The sequence below is a fragment of the Panicum virgatum genome, chromosome 9K, assembly GCF_016808335.1.
Source record: "Panicum virgatum strain AP13 chromosome 9K, P.virgatum_v5, whole genome shotgun sequence".
NCBI lineage: Eukaryota > Viridiplantae > Streptophyta > Magnoliopsida > Poales > Poaceae > Panicum > Panicum virgatum.
Window position 1 is genome coordinate 22424421 of NC_053144.1, and position 17282 is coordinate 22441702.

General features: G+C 50.9%; 1 protein-coding gene across 1 annotated transcript; it reads left to right on the forward strand.

Annotated features, from left to right (window-relative positions):
* The first annotated feature begins 8629 nt into the window (after positions 1 to 8629).
* LOC120650801 (long-chain-alcohol oxidase FAO2-like) lies at positions 8630 to 13463 on the forward strand. The gene is made up of 3 exons (XM_039928083.1): positions 8630 to 9013; positions 9765 to 10037; positions 11442 to 13463. Exons 1-3 carry the CDS (start codon positions 8729 to 8731, stop codon positions 13194 to 13196), a joined length of 2313 nt encoding a protein of 770 aa, XP_039784017.1. The 5' UTR covers positions 8630 to 8728; the 3' UTR covers positions 13197 to 13463.
* Positions 13464 to 17282: the final 3819 nt, after the last annotated feature.

A 17282-nucleotide genomic window follows, 5' to 3' on the forward strand; every position in this document is an offset into this window, starting at 1 on the left:
TCATTGAGACACCTTACATGAAATTTGTTTTGCAGTCTTCAGATGCTCCAGAAAACTGTGGGTTTACCAGGTGGGTCGATCCTGCACCAATTGATTCAGTTCAGGAGTTCATCGAGTACCTTCAGATAAAGATCTTTGATCTGGAGTGCAAGGTGAACCATTACGAGGAAGTGAGCGAGGGTAACAAAGACGTTGAAGATGATGATACCAGCAATGCTGCCGCTTCACAAGATGAACCTTTCACTATTCTTTACTGCAACTGCCCTTGTCATAAGAACAAGGGCCCTGCCCCTCCGGCACCACCGTCTGCACAACCTGCAATGGGTGGTTACTGCGGAGAAGGCTCAATGCAGTTTGCTACGTGGGGGTACGACTATTAGGACTACCTAGTACAAGTGACATGCTGCATCGTTGTATTTGTTGGGTTTTTTTAAATTATATAAGGCATGTTAGCTTAGATCAGAATCTGTTAACCGTAGTTGCAACGGGTTCTGCCATGCCACTGCATTTCTGCTGTGTGTTTCATTAACGTTGTATTATGATGTAATTACTATGGTTAACATTGTGACGATTACGCCGGTACCGTGTTGTGTTCCGGGCGATGGGAGGTGTCAGGGCAGTGCAATAATCACGAGTAGGTCGATGCAGTGACAGTACGACGAGTTTACAGTGGGCGATGCGATGAGTAGGTCGATGCAATAATCCGTGTTTAAAGTGGTAGCAGTGAACGCTGTGGAGCGTGCGAGTACTGATGGTATGAGCAGTGAGATGTCCTGTTGTTGTTTTTAGTGGAATGAGTGCGCACTATGGAGCGTGCGAGTGCAGAACCGTGGACGACTGTGGAGCAGTGAGAGATAATATCTGTGTTCAAAGTGCTTGGACATGCAAGCAGCCCTGCGTCTATAAAAGAGCACCTTGTGGTTCCCGAGAGCACAGACTTGCAATTCAGTTTCCACTTTTTTTAATTAGCCCAACCAAACAGCTATGAGCTCCTCATTCTCCCGGGCAGCTTTCCGTCGGGAAATGGAGGCTAATTTAGGACCCTCTCCTAACGATCCCAATAGATGTATTACAGATTGCAATGTATGACCGAAAGGTGTAGAGCCACCAGATTGCTATTGCCAAATGCGTTGTGTTCCGAACATATCTCGTGATTACGAGACTTTTGGCCAGAGATATTGGTGTTGCAAGAATATCGAGGAAGTCCAAAAAAGAGGTGCAACATCACAGGTATAGATTAATTTGTAAATATGCTTTTATTATTTTTATTAATTTTGAATCGTTTGTTGTTTGCAAAAGTACGCTGGTGATGACACGCATACTCATTGGTGTCATTTCCATGAGTGGATTGACACGTGGATCACCTATCGTGATCAGCAATATATGGAGTGGTTAAAGAAGGTGAATGAAGATTTACGCAAAGGCGAGCGTGCAAAACCAGACATCGCGGGACGTGATAAGGGTACTGCCCGTGAATGATTGATGTTGTACTGCTACGTCTGAATAAATAATGTAACGTTTGTTCGAATTACCTAAGGCTTGTTAGGTTTAGTATTGGACCTCGTTACCGTAGTTTGCAACAGGTCCTGACATGTCATGTCATGTGTTCTGTGCGTTGAATTGTGTGGACCACTATTTAATTTGTGTTCAATGTTTGAACGGTGATTGTTTTCATTGTTTTTATTGTGTGTACTGGCCGATATATGCCAATGGAATTGTTATCGCGTCGGTCTGAAAAGTTTATTTGTAGGGCAATGCTTCTGAATAATTTAGTTACAGCTAGTACAAATTACACAATGCCGATTAATTTGAGATTGAAATTACAATAACAATTGCACTGGCATGTACATGGAACACGCTAATGTCGTGTTCCATCTAGACCTAACATGCCTTAGGGGATATGAAATTCGAACATTACATGATAGTCATCTACTGAGTGCACCGAGGATACTTCCCCTTCCTAATAGCCTCGGGTCCCGCCTCCTTCGCACGGCGGGCCCTCTCTCGCTTCCTCTCCCTATCAGCTTCACGCTCCTCCGCCTGCCGACGTTCAACTTCTGCGAACCTCTTTTCGATCTCTTCTTTATCTTTCTTGCGCTTCTCCATTTTTTCCTCTTGCAGCATTCGCTGCCACCTTTCCGCAGCCCACCTTGCTTGGCGCTCAACGTGTTCCTTAGCTTCGGTCGATTGCTCCGTGTCCAGCCACTGTATGAAATCACAAAGAGGTGGTGGACTCTATTTCCAAGCCGAGTTAGAATTAACATACTGAACTCCGAAGGCGCAAACTAGATAGTGCGAGGTGATACCTTCGCTTTGTCCTTGCCGTAGCGCTTTGGCGGATCGAACTCGTAGTTCTCACACATGAAGAATCTCCTGCCGAAGTCATCGCCCAAAACTTTGGACTCCATCAGCTTGCACAACGAACCGCAGAAGCACATTGGAACCTGCACTCTTTGAGGCACAGGTTCTCTAATCTTGTTCCACGGAATGTAGGTAGAACCAGAGGAAGACATGGTGGCCGTGCGTGGATGACTAAAGACTTCGTATGAGATGGCTACTGACTTCATATGAGATGGGCCGATGTTTTATTTATAGATGGAGCTATTTGGTCTATATGCATGGTTCACGCATGTCTATCGCCGTTTCAAACGGCGGTAGGTACTCCCACATTTTTAATTATAGCGGGGGTGCAGAAGAATCTGATGCAAGGTGACAGGACATCGAAATCGTAATTAAAACTCATGAATATCTCGTGAAAATATATTGTCACAGACTATTAGAGTTAAATCTAATTTGTATAAATTTATAAACAATATTTCCCTAACCTCCGCTGCTATCTCTATTATTTTCTGAAATTTCTCTAAACGCAAAGAAAATAATTACACTTCAGACAGTCTTTAAAATAATTATACAATTAATTACAGCAGTGAAAGCATATAAAATAATTAAAAATAAATTGTGGGAACACCTACCGCCGTTTCAAACGGCGGTAGGGCGCTGCCATCTACAGGTCAGCTACAGCCGGCTATAGCCGGGCTACAGCGCGGCGGTAGCACTTACCGCCGGTTGGTTTGGCGGTAAGGAGCTACCGCCGGATCAAACGGCGGTAGCTTCCATGGGCCGTGGGCCAAGGATGTTACCGCCGGTTCATCCGGCGGTAACTCCTTACCGCCAAACCAACCGGCGGCAGGGTGATATTTTTGAAAAACAAATATAGCCACATATATTTTTGATAAATCAAATAAAAAAATATAAAAATAAAAAAATTCTTCTCTGACGATATACAAGACAACGCGAGAGAATGAGAATCTCGGCAGCAAGATGCGGCGGCAGCCGGCCGCCAGGAGACACGAAACTTTGGGCTCGCTCGCGACACGGTTGGTGGCCAATCCCCTTCGTCTCCGCCATCCGGCCCATCTTTAATACGATTTATGCATCAAACCAAGGCATTTTATAGGGCCACGTCATCTGCTTTTTCTCTTTAGCATTGGATGAAAAACTAACGTCATTGAACACTTCCACGTGGCTTGTATATAGCGCATTTCCAAAGCCTTCCTGAAGTCTCTTCGATCCTCTCTTCCCTTAGCTGTTGCTTCTTCCTGTCCCTGCCGCCGTCACAATCGCGTTCACAAAATCCGTCCGGGCAGCTCCCTCCGGTGGCATGCCTGCTCGGCCCGCAACGATCAGTTCAGGCAGGCGCAGGGGTCTGGGATGGCTCTGCCTGCCGACGACGAGGAGCCCTCCGCTGACTGCCCTAGCAGGCGCGTATGCCGAGCAACTCCGTCCCACTGCGCACGTGCCCGGCAGCTCCATCAGGTACGCACCACCACCCACAACCCGCTCAAAAGGCTGTCCGCTTGGGTCGCCGCGCGGTCTGCTCCCTGCCTAATCCCTGCTGCTCACCAGACATGGCGCCGTGCTTCATCCTCCCACCGGGCGGCCTCTAATGCTACGACGCATTGTTCATCCTCAGCTGCTCTCTCCTCTCCTTGACGAGTCAATTAGTTAGCATCTTTAATCTCGGCAGCACGCAATTATTAATCATATTGGAAGACCAAACAATATCTTATCATTGGTGCATTTATCTGCATTCTCATTTCAGTTTCACTTGCATATAAAAACCTGATTTGTGCCATTGCACATCGAAGGAAAATTTCTCCAATTATAACCTAAGAATACTAAATTCTTAGATATGGAGTTTGCTCAATGTTCTCTCCGATTATAGCATAAGAATACTGAAGACTGAGATATGTAGTTTGCTCAATGTTCTGACAGACTGATCAGAAAAACAGAGACAAAAACATGGGTTAATTTACCGGCCTTGTATTTGATCCCAAAACTATGATTACTAATGAGTCAGATTCTTATATGTGGTGCTATGCAATTTCCATTGCTTCAATTTTAGTACTTATTCCAACAAAGCTTTCAACAGCCCTGAACATATGTAGGAACCATACAACAGTATACATGTTGAAATGACAGCCTATAAGATACCTATCTTTTGGGAAGAAAGATTAATGTTTGTATGTGGCATTTAAGCACCTACTGACTTGCTTTTTGTTTTGCTGATCAACCACCTAATTGAAGATCAAAGCTGCCATACGAGTACGTTTGGAGCTTCAGCTGTAAGAGAGTATCCTTCCCAGAATATCTCTATGAAGGGGCTAAATGCTGTCCTCCCCCATTTGCTTGCAAGCTTCCAGCTGATTGATGCTGCTTGCATGCTGATAGCATAAATGCAGTTTCTCTCTAATGTTGTATATGCTGACGAACTAGCCACCACTGTAGGACAGATAGCTGGTATGTTAAAGATAGCTGGTAAATCCTTTAGATGCTCGTAGTGTTCTTTTTATAACTCACATCATTTATAATGATTTACTAAAAAGAAAAAAATCAGTCCACATGCACGAGATCTCAAAACCCGCGGATACGAAGCTAAAGCACCCATTCCAACCTATAACTACCTCGCTTCACCAGACCAGATAAGAAAAAGAAATGGGGGCCATCTGCACATAAATAGACCACACACTGGTCATGCGCGGTAACGCTGCGACCATTTCTAGTCCCCATGGATGCTTCCTCCCGTTCGTACAGGTGGTTAGCGCATCAAAACGACGTCCGACGGTCCGAGTGCCACCGTGGTCCAGCAACCAGCAACGCATCCGCCAATGGCCGCCGGATCCCCCGCCGCCCCGCGGTTTCCCTCTCACCCAGGAGGCCAGGACCAGCGCCCACAGGAGCACGGTTCCTGACGGGCCTGCGACCTCTGCCGCTCTGCGCATAGGCTGTGTGCCTGCCCGTGAGCCACGGGCCGATTTACGCATGCACGTGCCGGCCGTAGCGTAGTCTTCCTTCCCTGCCTGAGGCAGGCGGACGCGCAGGGGGGGGGGGGGGCGAGCTACCGCTCTGAAAAAGGCGGCGCGGGGCCTTGAATTCGCTCGGGGCGCCATTGCTCCGGCCGCTCGCCCCCGCCCTCTTCTTCAATGCGGCCGGGCCGGTCGGCGCCGTGTGCCTGATCGAGTGATCGTTTCCGGTATCATGCGTGCGCGCTCGCTTCGGCAAAAAACCATGGGCTCTGCCGCCGGTCCCTCGGCGCCCGGTGGTACGTACGCTGGATCGACTCGACTGCATCAGCAGGCGGCAGCGCGTGCAGGTCAGAGGCCGGCTTTGCACCTGCCCGTGGCTCCCGGAAACGAGCACTGAATTCTCATCGGATTCGGGCGCAACCAGATGCAGTGGGGTTGGGAGGAATCAATGGGGGTCTGCTGCAACTGCAATGTGGCGCTGCCGCTGCCGCCCCGACGCTGCTGCTGGATGCATCGATCAGCGGCGTTCTCGATCGCTTTCCCTCCCGGGCGGCGGCGGCAGCAGCAGCAGCAACAGCAACCGCGTTATGGGCGCGCGTTGCTACCGTGAACAGTAGCTCTGAAACTGAAAATAGTTGCACGCGCCCGTCGGGGTTGAGGAAGGACGCTCTCGCCACCGGGCTGCTGGAGGTCAGGGTCTGCCGACGGCTCAGGGGCGGAGCCAGAAAGTCATTTTTTCCATTGTTAGGAGGACCAACTATACAAATTTATATAAAAATTTAATCAAAATTTAAATTTCTAATATAAATTTTTGGATCATAGGGGGGCCAGGCCCCTGCCCGCCCCCCCCTCTCTCCGCCCCTCCCGACGCCCCACGTCAGTCTCGGAGCAGGGGAACGCGCGCATCAGGGAAGGGGACACCAATATTTGTTGTTTTTTTCCCTCAGCAATCAAATGATCCGAAGGCCGAAGCGCAGGTGATTCCGGGGTCGATTTGCCAGTTTTTCATCGAAGCAAACATGCCATCATTAATCAAATCATCAAAAGGTGAACGGGGGAAACGATTTGCAAGCCCAGAGCTTGAGCCACCGTCAGCGTCCCGGTACAGGGGCGGATTAACACGGCCACGTCCCGAACATGTGCCCGGCGGCTGAGAATCTGAGATCCAGATCGCGCGTCCTGCTGCCGCTCGATCCGAACGAGGCTCACCCCCACGGATCCCTGTCGCGCGTTTACGCCGCCCGCCAACGGCGTACGGCGTTGCGCCACCGATCATTCTCTTCGGGAGGAGAACGGGGACGCCATTGGCCGGCCGGTCAGTCTGCGGCAGCGCGGCCGTCGCAGGCAAGATTGATGCTCCACAGCCACCGGCCGGTGGGACTGTGCCTCTGGGACTGGGAGTGATCTGGTCTGATCTGCCCATACCTCAACGTTGCTGCCTTCGGTTTAGTTTTTTTCCCCCTTCAGGACCAGAAGCTGCAGTGTTGAGTTGGCTCGTTCGAGATCTTGTGCGGATTGGAGGAGCCGGCGGTACATTGGGTCCCTGTGATCTCTGTTCGGTGGAACACCACCGGCTTTCATTCTGCCGCGTCTATTTATTGCCCGCGCGAGTGCGTTGCGTGTTGTCGCAGAAGGCGCCGCTGCTATTGTGCTTCTTCCTCGGCGAGCGCGGCGGCCGGACTTCGGAGTGGGGGGGTTGGGCAGCTGCGAGGGTTGCGAGCTACAGAAGAGGGAGGGGGTGGGCGGCGATTGGTGGGGGGAGCGGCCGCATGCGAGGTTGCCGGCGGCCGGGGTGATGGAGGGCGGCGGCGGCCTTTAGGTTCCGGGTTGCCGGGGCTCCAATGGTCACCGGACCTAGATGAGGGGTTCGGGGGCGGCGGCGGTCCGGCGGTGGTGGCGGGTTGGCCGACGGAGGGCGAGGCGGCGCAGGAGCAACGCCGACCGGGCGGGGCCGGACCCCCGGTGGGCGGTGCCGGCGGCGGGGCGAGAAGAAGGCGGCGCGGCGGCGGCTGGACGGTGCGGCGACGAGCTTGGTTAGTGTCGGTGGCGGCGGAGGGCGCCGGCGAAGGCGCCGGGGCCGGTGCCGGAGCTAGGGAAGGCGGGGGCGCTTGCGCCTGCGATTGGATCGATTCCAATCGCACGTGGTGAGGAATAGACGTCCCCCTTTCATTCAGGAATTCGCCAATAGACGTCTATTCCTAGCTGTAAAAGTTTATTAGCTAGGAACGAATAGTCATCCCGCGAGGCCAGCGCCGCATAAAAGAGTCTGAATGTTGAGATGGAGCAAAGAGAAGAGTGAAGAAACAGACCCTAAGCTTACAACTGGCATCGACAAAGAATTAATAAACTTTATGAGAGAGATAAGTAATTCATTTATTAATGGTGAAGAGTTACTTATTGTACAAGTGGTCTGAGTGATAAGATATAAAGATTCTTATAGTCAGCCACCGATTGTATTATTAATCTTGCTCTAAAGAGAGACCAGACAGACTGCAGCACACCTTGTCTACTACACAGTGCATGAAGCATCCCCGATGCACCTAGCTAGATCGAACTCGAATCATTGTATTTTTTTCTATTTACTTTTATACTCGTATAGTATCCGTGCATTGTAATATAATAGTAGACTTACATAATACCATCAATTTTGTTTTTGTTCACTTTATGTCCATGCTATGTCATGATTCTGCGAGATATTGATCGTATGGATTTTGATTGGGATTCTGATTGCTTTGTTCAAATTCGGATTAAAATTTCGATTGATTTATCCAGATTTCAATTAGAATTCCGATTAACAGACAAGAAAATATTATTTGTTTTAAAAATAGTAGAGATAAGGTGCTGTATCTCAACCGGATATAGCAGGCTCCATATACGTATCCTATGTTTGCCTTAATAAGCCATGTCACGCCGCCTGCGCACGTGGGCCCAACCATTGGGCACTGCTATCTCCACCGCCCTCGTGGTAACCGAATCTCGGTCGTATGGCGTGCCGAGTCCTCTCCTCTCGTGAGCGCACGCGACATTCTCAAGCCTCGCCGAATCGCTCCGGCCTCCGGAGCGCCTCCGTGAACGAGCCCACTGGCCGCGTCCTCTTTTTTCATCACGGGGTCCGGGTTGGTAGTTGTGTGGTTAGCCGTACGTATTGATGGAGGAGGAGATGCGCGTCCCAATCTATCCGCCGGACGCCCGGACCGCGCCGCTCCCCCCCGTAGCGGCTGCAGCTGCCTCTGCCGGGACCCGGGACCTGGACTCCCTCGTTGCTACCCGTCTGAGTCGTAGCACCCCAGGCAGGCCACGGAGTGCTATATAAACGCGCGCGCCAAAAGCCCAGCTCATCACACGTCGCCCGCCACACGAAGCAGGCGCAGCCTTCTTACCCGAGCCAAAGGAGGCCCCCCCTTCCCCTGGAGGCGCGGGCAATGGCGGTGCACGGCGAGGAGACGGCGGAGAAGCAGGCGGCGGCGGTGCCGGGCGGGGGCAGGACGGCGGCGGCGAGGGGCCACCCGCTGCTGCGCGGGTGGCGGCGCGAGAGGTACACGCACGGCATGCACCCGGCGCAGATGGAGGCGCTCCGCGCCATGTGCGGCGCGCTCATCCCCTCGCTGCCCGCGGACGGCGGCCACGGCCGCGGGGACCCGCCCGGCGGCAAGGACCTCGAGCGCTTCTACCGCGCCTCCGCCGCCGACTCCACCATCCCCGACGAGGTGACCACCGACCCACCACCCCCACGATCAATCATGCCCCCGCACCCGATGGTCGCGCATGCGACTTCTTGCCGTCTCATCCGTTCTTGGTTCCAATCTTCTTGGTCCAAAAAATTAAAAAAAATCCTCCTGGTCCAATCGCCCAATTTTTTTTTTGTTCGTGTCTACGGTATCTCGTCAGATTAATCATACTCTCTTGCTGAGAAACATAAACAAAAGCAGAATTCAGATTCATCATTCATCATGGCGTCCATGCTGATGTCTGAGCGTTAGGTGAGGTGAATTCACCAGCGGCGTGCGTCAGGCCCTGCCGCTCTCTGCATCCGCAACGTAGGCACTCCAAAATATCCTGGATTCGTGCCGGTCTCTGCCTCTCTGGCACGGCTCGCGCGCGCGCCTTCACGTGGCCGGGGAGTGTCGCCCCTGGCCCTGAGATTGGCAAGAGCATCCGTCCGGTCCGGTGCACGGGAAAGGAGCGGTGCACCGGACCTGAGGGGCCCTGCCACGGCGTTGAGTTGACGCCAACAACTATTCTGGCATCGACGTTACACCTCTCAGCACTTTTTACCTGAAAACTCCGTCGCTCGTGTCATGCCTTGGCCGGAAAACGGAAAGTTCACGAAAATTTCTACAAAGTTTTTGAATGGAATTCCACAGAATTTGAAAAAAAAATGAAAAGGGAACAGTTTGACTTCTGCAGGATATAACGTGTCGTTTTTCTTTTTTGCTCTGTTCTGTGTTCCGAGGACAGGTTGCGGAGCTGATGGTGACGCGGTGCATCCGGGAGGCGGTGGCGCTGGCGTGGGTGGTGCTGTGGGTGCTGAGCACGCGCGTGGGCACGCTGCTGCTTTGCGGCCGCCTGTGCGTCGCCGGCGGCTTCCCCTACGTCTGCAGGTTCGCCGACATGCCGCCGGAGCGGCGGGAGGCGGCGCTGCAGCGATGGAACCGGGTGCGCTGGCTCTTCCCGCTCCGGATCGCCTTCGCCATCGTCAAGATCCTCTGCCACTACGTCTTCTACGCCATGGTACCATGCTCCTTTTTCCGTCATCTGTTCGTCCGTTGCTTGCACGGCTGCACCTTCTCTTCTCCGACGTGCCCTGCTGACCACAATAAATTGGCCCCTCCCCCTTCAGGCATTGTTTGGCAGCTTGGTTGATCAAAACGATAGATATTTACTAGGTTTATGGAACTTCGATTAGTAATGACCAAGTTGCCACTAGTCTAAATACAGTACCAAGGTATACTAGGTAATTCAATGTGGCATAACAAAACCGTCAGACTTTTCTAAATTCTGAATGAATACAACCACAAAACGATCATGCCCCAGCCACCCTGGCGACGCTGAATTATTCGCTTCTAGTATGATCGGCAACCTGGTATAACCAAGAACATGAGGATTAGGGAGGATATAGTGCCAACACGGCAATAAGTGTCACTGCAGAGATCTGAAACAGTGCTTAGCCTGCCACTGCTCATTCAGTAGCTGGTGCCAAATTGCCATACTTACTGTCTGTTCAGACTTTAAATGTTGGATCTTGGAATTAATAGGGCAGCTCTGCGAGAGGCCCCGTCTCTGACCTCTCTGCGGGCTCCGTGCATCCAGTGGACAGAATTCGCGTAACGTTCCTGCAGTTCAAGATGCAATAGCTGTTTGATTTGCTGATTCGGACTATGCCTGAAACTGAAGTCTCCCTTGCTGTTGCTTTCTGAAGCTAGGAAACGTAGTATCTTGCTAATCGAAATCAGTGAGCGTCGTTGACTGTTTTTTTTTTCCTGGGTGGTTAATTATCGTTGAACTTCCAGTCATTGTTGGGTAGCAGTTAGACACAGAACTGTCAGCATTTAAATTTCAGAAAACCGAACTATAAAATCGTGCTCTGACCACTCAATTCAGTTCTGAAAATGACTGTGATTATCCGAATGCAACTTGTCTGCAGTAATAGTCGGTTCTATCCAGCATCAGCCCATTTGGTCAGCAATTTATACTAGGTGTTATGAGAGAGAGAGAGAGAGAGAGAGAGAGAGAGAGAGAGAGAGAGAGAGAGAGAGAGAGAGAGAGAGAGAGAGAGAGTACTAATAAACAGGTGTCCCAGTCCAGGAGAAGCGTCCACGAGAATATCAGGTGCTTGCGCCTAACCTGATAGTGCCATATCAAGTAACATAAATGCAGCACTGATGCGGTATAGTCGCTTGTTTAACAATAGATCTTGTATTGCGAATGTCACGATCTACAACCATGCCGCAAATCCATCCCCTTGTAGAAACAATTTCATCAAAAAGAATGCGGCCTTATGGCAAAACATCGATGCGGTAGAATTTGTATCAAGAATATGTCTAAATCATAATCATACACTTTCATCTCCAAGATCGTAAGCAAATACTATGTCGATCCAAAATGTTGTGTTTTTCAGCTCCTCTTAACATGCAGGTGAACGAGAACTCTGAGAATCCGCACTGGAAAGCGATTGGGTACAGCGTGCAGGAGCCACGGGACGATCAGCCGGCGGAGGCGGCGCCGTCGCCATCCCGGCCTCTCGACGTCGGCGTCGTGGAGACCAGGCTGATGAACGACGACAACGCGCTGCTCAGGTCGCTCGTGGGCAGGGGCCTCACGGTGAAGCCGGCCGCGTCGGGCGCGAACCACCACGTCGTGCAATGCGACGCCGTCATCGTCGGGTCCGGCTGCGGCGGCGGCGTGGCCGCGGCCGTGCTCGCGTCCGCGGGGTACAAGGTGGTCGTCGTCGAGAAGGGCGACTACTTCGCCGCCGCGGACTACAGCTCGATCGAGGGCCCGTCCATGGAGCGCCTCTTCGAGCGGGGCGGCATCTTCTGCACCTCCAACGTGACCACGATGATCTTCACGGGCGCCACGGTCGGCGGCGGCTCGGCGGTGAACTGGTCCGCCAGCATCCGCACGCCGAGGGAGGTGACGCAGGAGTGGGCGCGCGAGCACGGGCTCCCGGTGTTCGCGAGCCCCGGGTACGCGCAGGCCATGGACGCGGTGTGCGACCGGCTCTCGGTGACCCATGGGTGCCGGGAGGAAGGGTTCCAGAACAAGGTTGTCCGCCGCGGTTGCGAGGCGCTCGGCCTGTGCGCCGACGCCGTGCCGCGCAACTCGTCGGAGGGACACTTCTGCGGGAGCTGCAACTTCGGCTGCCCCACCGGCGACAAGCGCGGCACGGACACGACGTGGCTCGTGGACGCCGTCGCGCGCGGCGCGGTCATCCTGACCGGCTGCAAGGCCGAGCGTTTCGTGTTCGGGAAAAACAGCGGGCGCGGCCGGGGCAAGAAGTGCGTGGGCCTGGTGGCGACGTGCGCAAGCGACGGCGGCGTCGCCAAGAAGCTGCGCATCGAGGCCAAGGTCTCGATCGCGGCGTGCGGGGCGCTGATGACGCCGCCGCTGCTGCGCAACAGCGGGCTCAAGAACCGGCACATCGGCCGCAACCTCCACCTCCACCCGGTGTCCATGGCGTGGGGCTACTTCCCGGAGAGCAGGCAGGACCCTGAGCTCGCCGGCAGGTGCTACGAGGGCGGCATCATCACCAGCATGCACCGCGTCACGGAGCGCACCATCATCGAGACGCCGGCGCTGGGTCCCGGCGCCTTCGCCGCCATGGTCCCCTGGGAGTCCGGCCGCGACATGAAGGAGCGGATGCGCCGCTACTCCCGCACCGCGCACGCGTTCGCGCTGGTCCGCGACCGCGGCGCCGGGTTCGTGGACGGCGAGGGCCGCGTGCGCTTCACCCCGAGCCGCGAGGACGTGGACGAGCTCCGCAACGGCCTCCGCCGCGCGCTGCGCATCCTGGTGGCCGCGGGCGCCGCCGAGGTCGGCACCCACCGCAGCGACGGGCTCCGGCTGCGGTGCAAGGGCCTCCGCGACGAGGACCTGGAGGCGTTCATGGACGAGGTGACCATCGAGAAGGGGCCCATGCACTCGAGGGCCGACAGGTGGGCGCTCCACTGCTCGGCGCACCAGATGGGCAGCTGCCGGATGGGGTCCAGCCCCCGGGACGGCGCCGTGGACGGCCGCGGCGAGAGCTGGGAGGCCGAGGGGCTGTACGTGTGCGACGGCAGCGTGCTGCCCACGGCGGTGGGCGTGAACCCCATGATCACCATCCAGTCCATCGCCTACTGCCTCTCCAAGGGCATCGCCGAGACCCTGGCGCAGGGCGAGCAACAGTAGCCGCCTGCGTCGATGCGTGCGTGCAGCATCTATGCGTGTGCTTGCTAATGGAGTGCGCAGACTATACTACTCTCCATTTGTGCAAATGGTTCACGATCGGTGGTTGGCTTACACAGCCTAAAATTTTAGATGAGCCGGATACAAAATGTTATATCCTAATAAAAAATGCATGGTTATAAAACATTTGTACTGGGTTATATATCATGTAACTCGTGACAGCATGAACTAGAATATTTCGCTGATGCAATATAATCAAATTAAGATCTACTCTAATAATTCATTAGTTTCGCTGCATTCTCTTGGACTGCATCCTTGCACGTCTGAATTTAGCTGCAGTCGAGCTACATTGATGTATGGGTATTCCTGAGAATACCCAACTTCTTATGGCAAAAAACCAAATACAAACATATGAAGTACTATACATGTGTGTACTATACATGTGTGTAAATACAACGTAGCTTTTGCTTGAATAATATCTCGATTTTGCAGCAGAGCAGAATGCAGCATACCTGCATATGTTTTCTCTGCCATAGGCATAAACCCAAAGTACAAGGTATTGTAGTTTGGTTTAATATCATTTGCTCTATTGGTGCTATCTTAGAGAATGTTGGGGCATGTAATTCTGATAATTTTTAATCTGTACATTATGTTATGAAATATATCATGCACACATATGGGAAATCACTAGCCATGCATCTGGGGTAGCACACCCCAACTCCTAATCTTAGCTGTATACAAACGGACATAGTTCAGCTAGGCAGCGCCTAGACGGCGATTAGGCGCTAATCGGAGGGGCACCGCGTTGATTTGGGGCTAGGCGGGCTCCTAGGCGGCGGCGTCTTGTCGGCGGCGCCGGTGGGGGAGGTGGAGGGGTTCCGCGGCGCCTGGCGGAGGTTGCTGGTGGGGGAGGAACTTCAGACGGGCTTGATATCGGGTGGCGGCGGCGGCGGAGGACGAGGTGGAGGTGGCAAGCGCGGCGGCGGAGGAGAAGGAGGCGGCGGTTGCATCTGCGGGAGCACAGACGGGCGGCGTCGAAGAAACAGGGAAGAGGGAGAAGTCATCGTGTGGTGAGGATGGCCGGATAGATAAGGTGGGATAGGTGGATAAGTGAGCTGCTGGGCTTTCCTGATGGACCTTTCTTTAACTTTGGGTCCACAGTTCTCTTTTTTTATTAAGGTAATACATATATAGGTGTATAAAAATTAAAACGCCTAGAAAAACGCCTAGCGCTGCCTTTCTTTAACTTTGAAGTTATCATCTTGTCTTACACACCTACAAGAGTTTAATGGTTCCTCTTATTTTTATCTGGTCTTCGATTTCTAGAGGCCATGAAAGTCTCAATTATATCATCTTCATCCACTTCAGCAAAAAAAAATCTCGTTCAAAGAATATGACTAAACAGTCATCCAAAAGACTATCACCCAACTTATTTCTTAACTTAGGTTTAACTAAAGTCAATGCAGAAAATACTCTTTCCACACTTGCCGTTGCAACCGGTAGAAGCAATACCAATTTCAAAAGTAAGTAAACCATGTCATATAATTTATGCCTCTTTGTTTTAACAAGCTTAACTGAGAGATCAACAAGATTATTTAGACCTTTGAAGCTATCATCTTGTCTTATATCATCAATATAATTATCGAGCTGCATTTCTAGTCTTAGCACATTATTGCCTTTGATGTCATTTGGGTAGAACTCAGCTAGTCTTCGTACCTTTTGTGCATCAAAAGAAGCAAATGAGTCGGAAGGATTCAAGACCGACATACAAGAAAGCAACTCCATATTTATCTCATCAAACCGATAGTCAAGCTCTTGACTAATTTGATCAATGACACCAATATATACTTCTCTTCTTAAGTGGTCATCATTTGTTTGGTTCCGAGCATACCTTGCTGATTTTCGATAAGGCCCATAATTATTCTCCATAGCAGGAACTTGGGCACCATGTTTGCTGCAAAATAAAGTGACCCTTTGAAGGAATTGATTCCAACCATCAGATCTCAATTGTTGCATTCTACTCTTTGCCATATTGACAAGTGATATTGCATTAAGAATATCTTGCTCCCTTCTTTGCAAACACTCAGACAATTCGTTTGTGTATCCAAGAATAATAAACATTAAGTGTGCAATGAAAACAAACTCAAAGGACTCAAATGCTCCAACCATAAAATGTATTTTTGTCCAATCAGCCTTGTGTGAAGGATCATCTCCAAGAGTGATGAGTACGTCACGTATTGAAGGATACATAGAAATGATGTTGCATACAGTTTTGTAATGAGAGCCCCACCGAGTCTCACCTGGCCTTGGCAACCCCATCTCTTGATTTAATCCACTTCTAGTATCAAGTTCTCCACACTCAAGTGCTTTTGTGATCTGTTCAAGTCTAGCATTTCGAAGCATGCCATGACGCTTTCAAGAAACACCAACAATATTCAGCAACATAGATACTTGATCAAAAAACCCCTTACAATCAGTATTACCCTTAGCAACGGCAACTAAAACTAGTTGGAGCTGATGTGCAAAACAATGGACATAATATGCAGATGGTGATTCTTGCATGATCAATGTTTTCAACCCTTTGATACCGTCTTTCATGTTGCTAGCTCCATCATAACCTTGACCACGAATTTGGGTCATAGTCAAACCATGACTAACAAGTAAAGCTTCAATTGGTTCCTTAAGTGATAAAGAGCTGGTATCATTTACATGAACTACTCCAATAAAGTGCTCACATGGCCTTCCCAAATCATCAACATAACGCAAACAAAGAGCTAGTTGTTCTTTATGTGATATGTCACTAGATTCATCAGCTAAAATTGTATAGGGCTCATCACCAAGTTCTTCAATTATTTTCTTTCTAGTTTCTATGGTACAACAGTGAATGATCTATTTTTGTATATCTGGGCTAGTCAAGGTGCAATTACCTGGAGCATTCTTCAAAACATACTTGTTCACTTCTTCACTATTTGCTGCAAGAAATTTTAGAAGTTCAATAAAGTTCCCTCTATTGCTAGATCCTTCGCTTTCATCATGTCCACGAAATGCCAATCTTTGATGCAAAAGAAATTTCAAGCATCTAAAGGAATAAGTCAATCTGATCTTGTAAAGACGAAGGTCCTCATCACTCCACTTATCAATGTTGTAATCAATTGCTACCTTGGGATTGATAAAGCCAATATATCTCTCTTGAGCTGCCTTATGTGACTCGAAAACCTCATGTTTCATAAGTGTCTTTTCTCCTATATTCCAATTTCTCCAACCATTTGCAATAAATGTATCTGCGCCATTGCCCTTCTTGAACCAGTAGCATACAAAGCAAAATGCAGAATCCTCCTTGATACTATATTCAAGCCAATCATGATTATAAAGCCACACAAAATTGAAGCTGCGATTTTTTTTTTCCAATTTTCCTTTTTGGAAACTTATGTGTATAAGGCTTGAATGGATATTTAAGAATATATTTGAAGGAGAAGCCTTTGATCTGGGTCATGTGGAAGCTGATTGATGTCATAAACTGGCGGTGGTGGTGGTGGCGGCGGCGGCGGCAACGACGGAACTGAAGGCGGAGAAGATGGTCTAGGATTTTCAATTTCTTTAATTATCGTCTCTTGCACTTGAGGTTCACCTTTTACCATGGTTGCAGTTGTTGCCGCGGGAGGCGATGAAACAGCAGCAGGCTGCTGCCTTCTTTGCTGCATGTTTTTGAAAAAGAGATGCGATGTCTCCATTCCTCTTCATAGTTCAATAAGTCTACAAATAAATGCGCAAGATGTAGCATTAGCTGATTGATGAAAGATGAAACTTAATTAGAAGTTAGATGAGAACGGACCTGCAGGAGATTGGATCAGGGTCACGAACCTGCAGGAGATTGGATCGGAGGCTAGCCACGGAGGAGCATGAACTGTGGGTGTTGCTTGCTGGCTTCCTGCGCTACGTTGTTGACTTGTTGCCGCCGGCCAGATGAGAACGGACAGCACACGGACTCACGGAGGCATCGGGGCGATGGGATCGAATACGAATCGACGCAAAACTGAAACGAAACGTCGCGCTTGGGAGCCTCGACGGCGTTAATGATGGACTAAAGCG

Bases quoted from the DNA above. Each gene is read 5' to 3' on its own strand.
- LOC120650801 (XM_039928083.1), top strand. From the start codon at position 8,729: ATGGCGGTGCACGGCGAGGAGACGGCGGAGAAGCAGGCGGCGGCGGTG. The intron at 9,014-9,764 runs GTGACCACCGAC...TTCCGAGGACAG, and splicing joins ACTCCACCATCCCCGACGAG to GTTGCGGAGCTGATGGTGAC. The intron at 10,038-11,441 runs GTACCATGCTCC...CTTAACATGCAG, and splicing joins ACTACGTCTTCTACGCCATG to GTGAACGAGAACTCTGAGAA.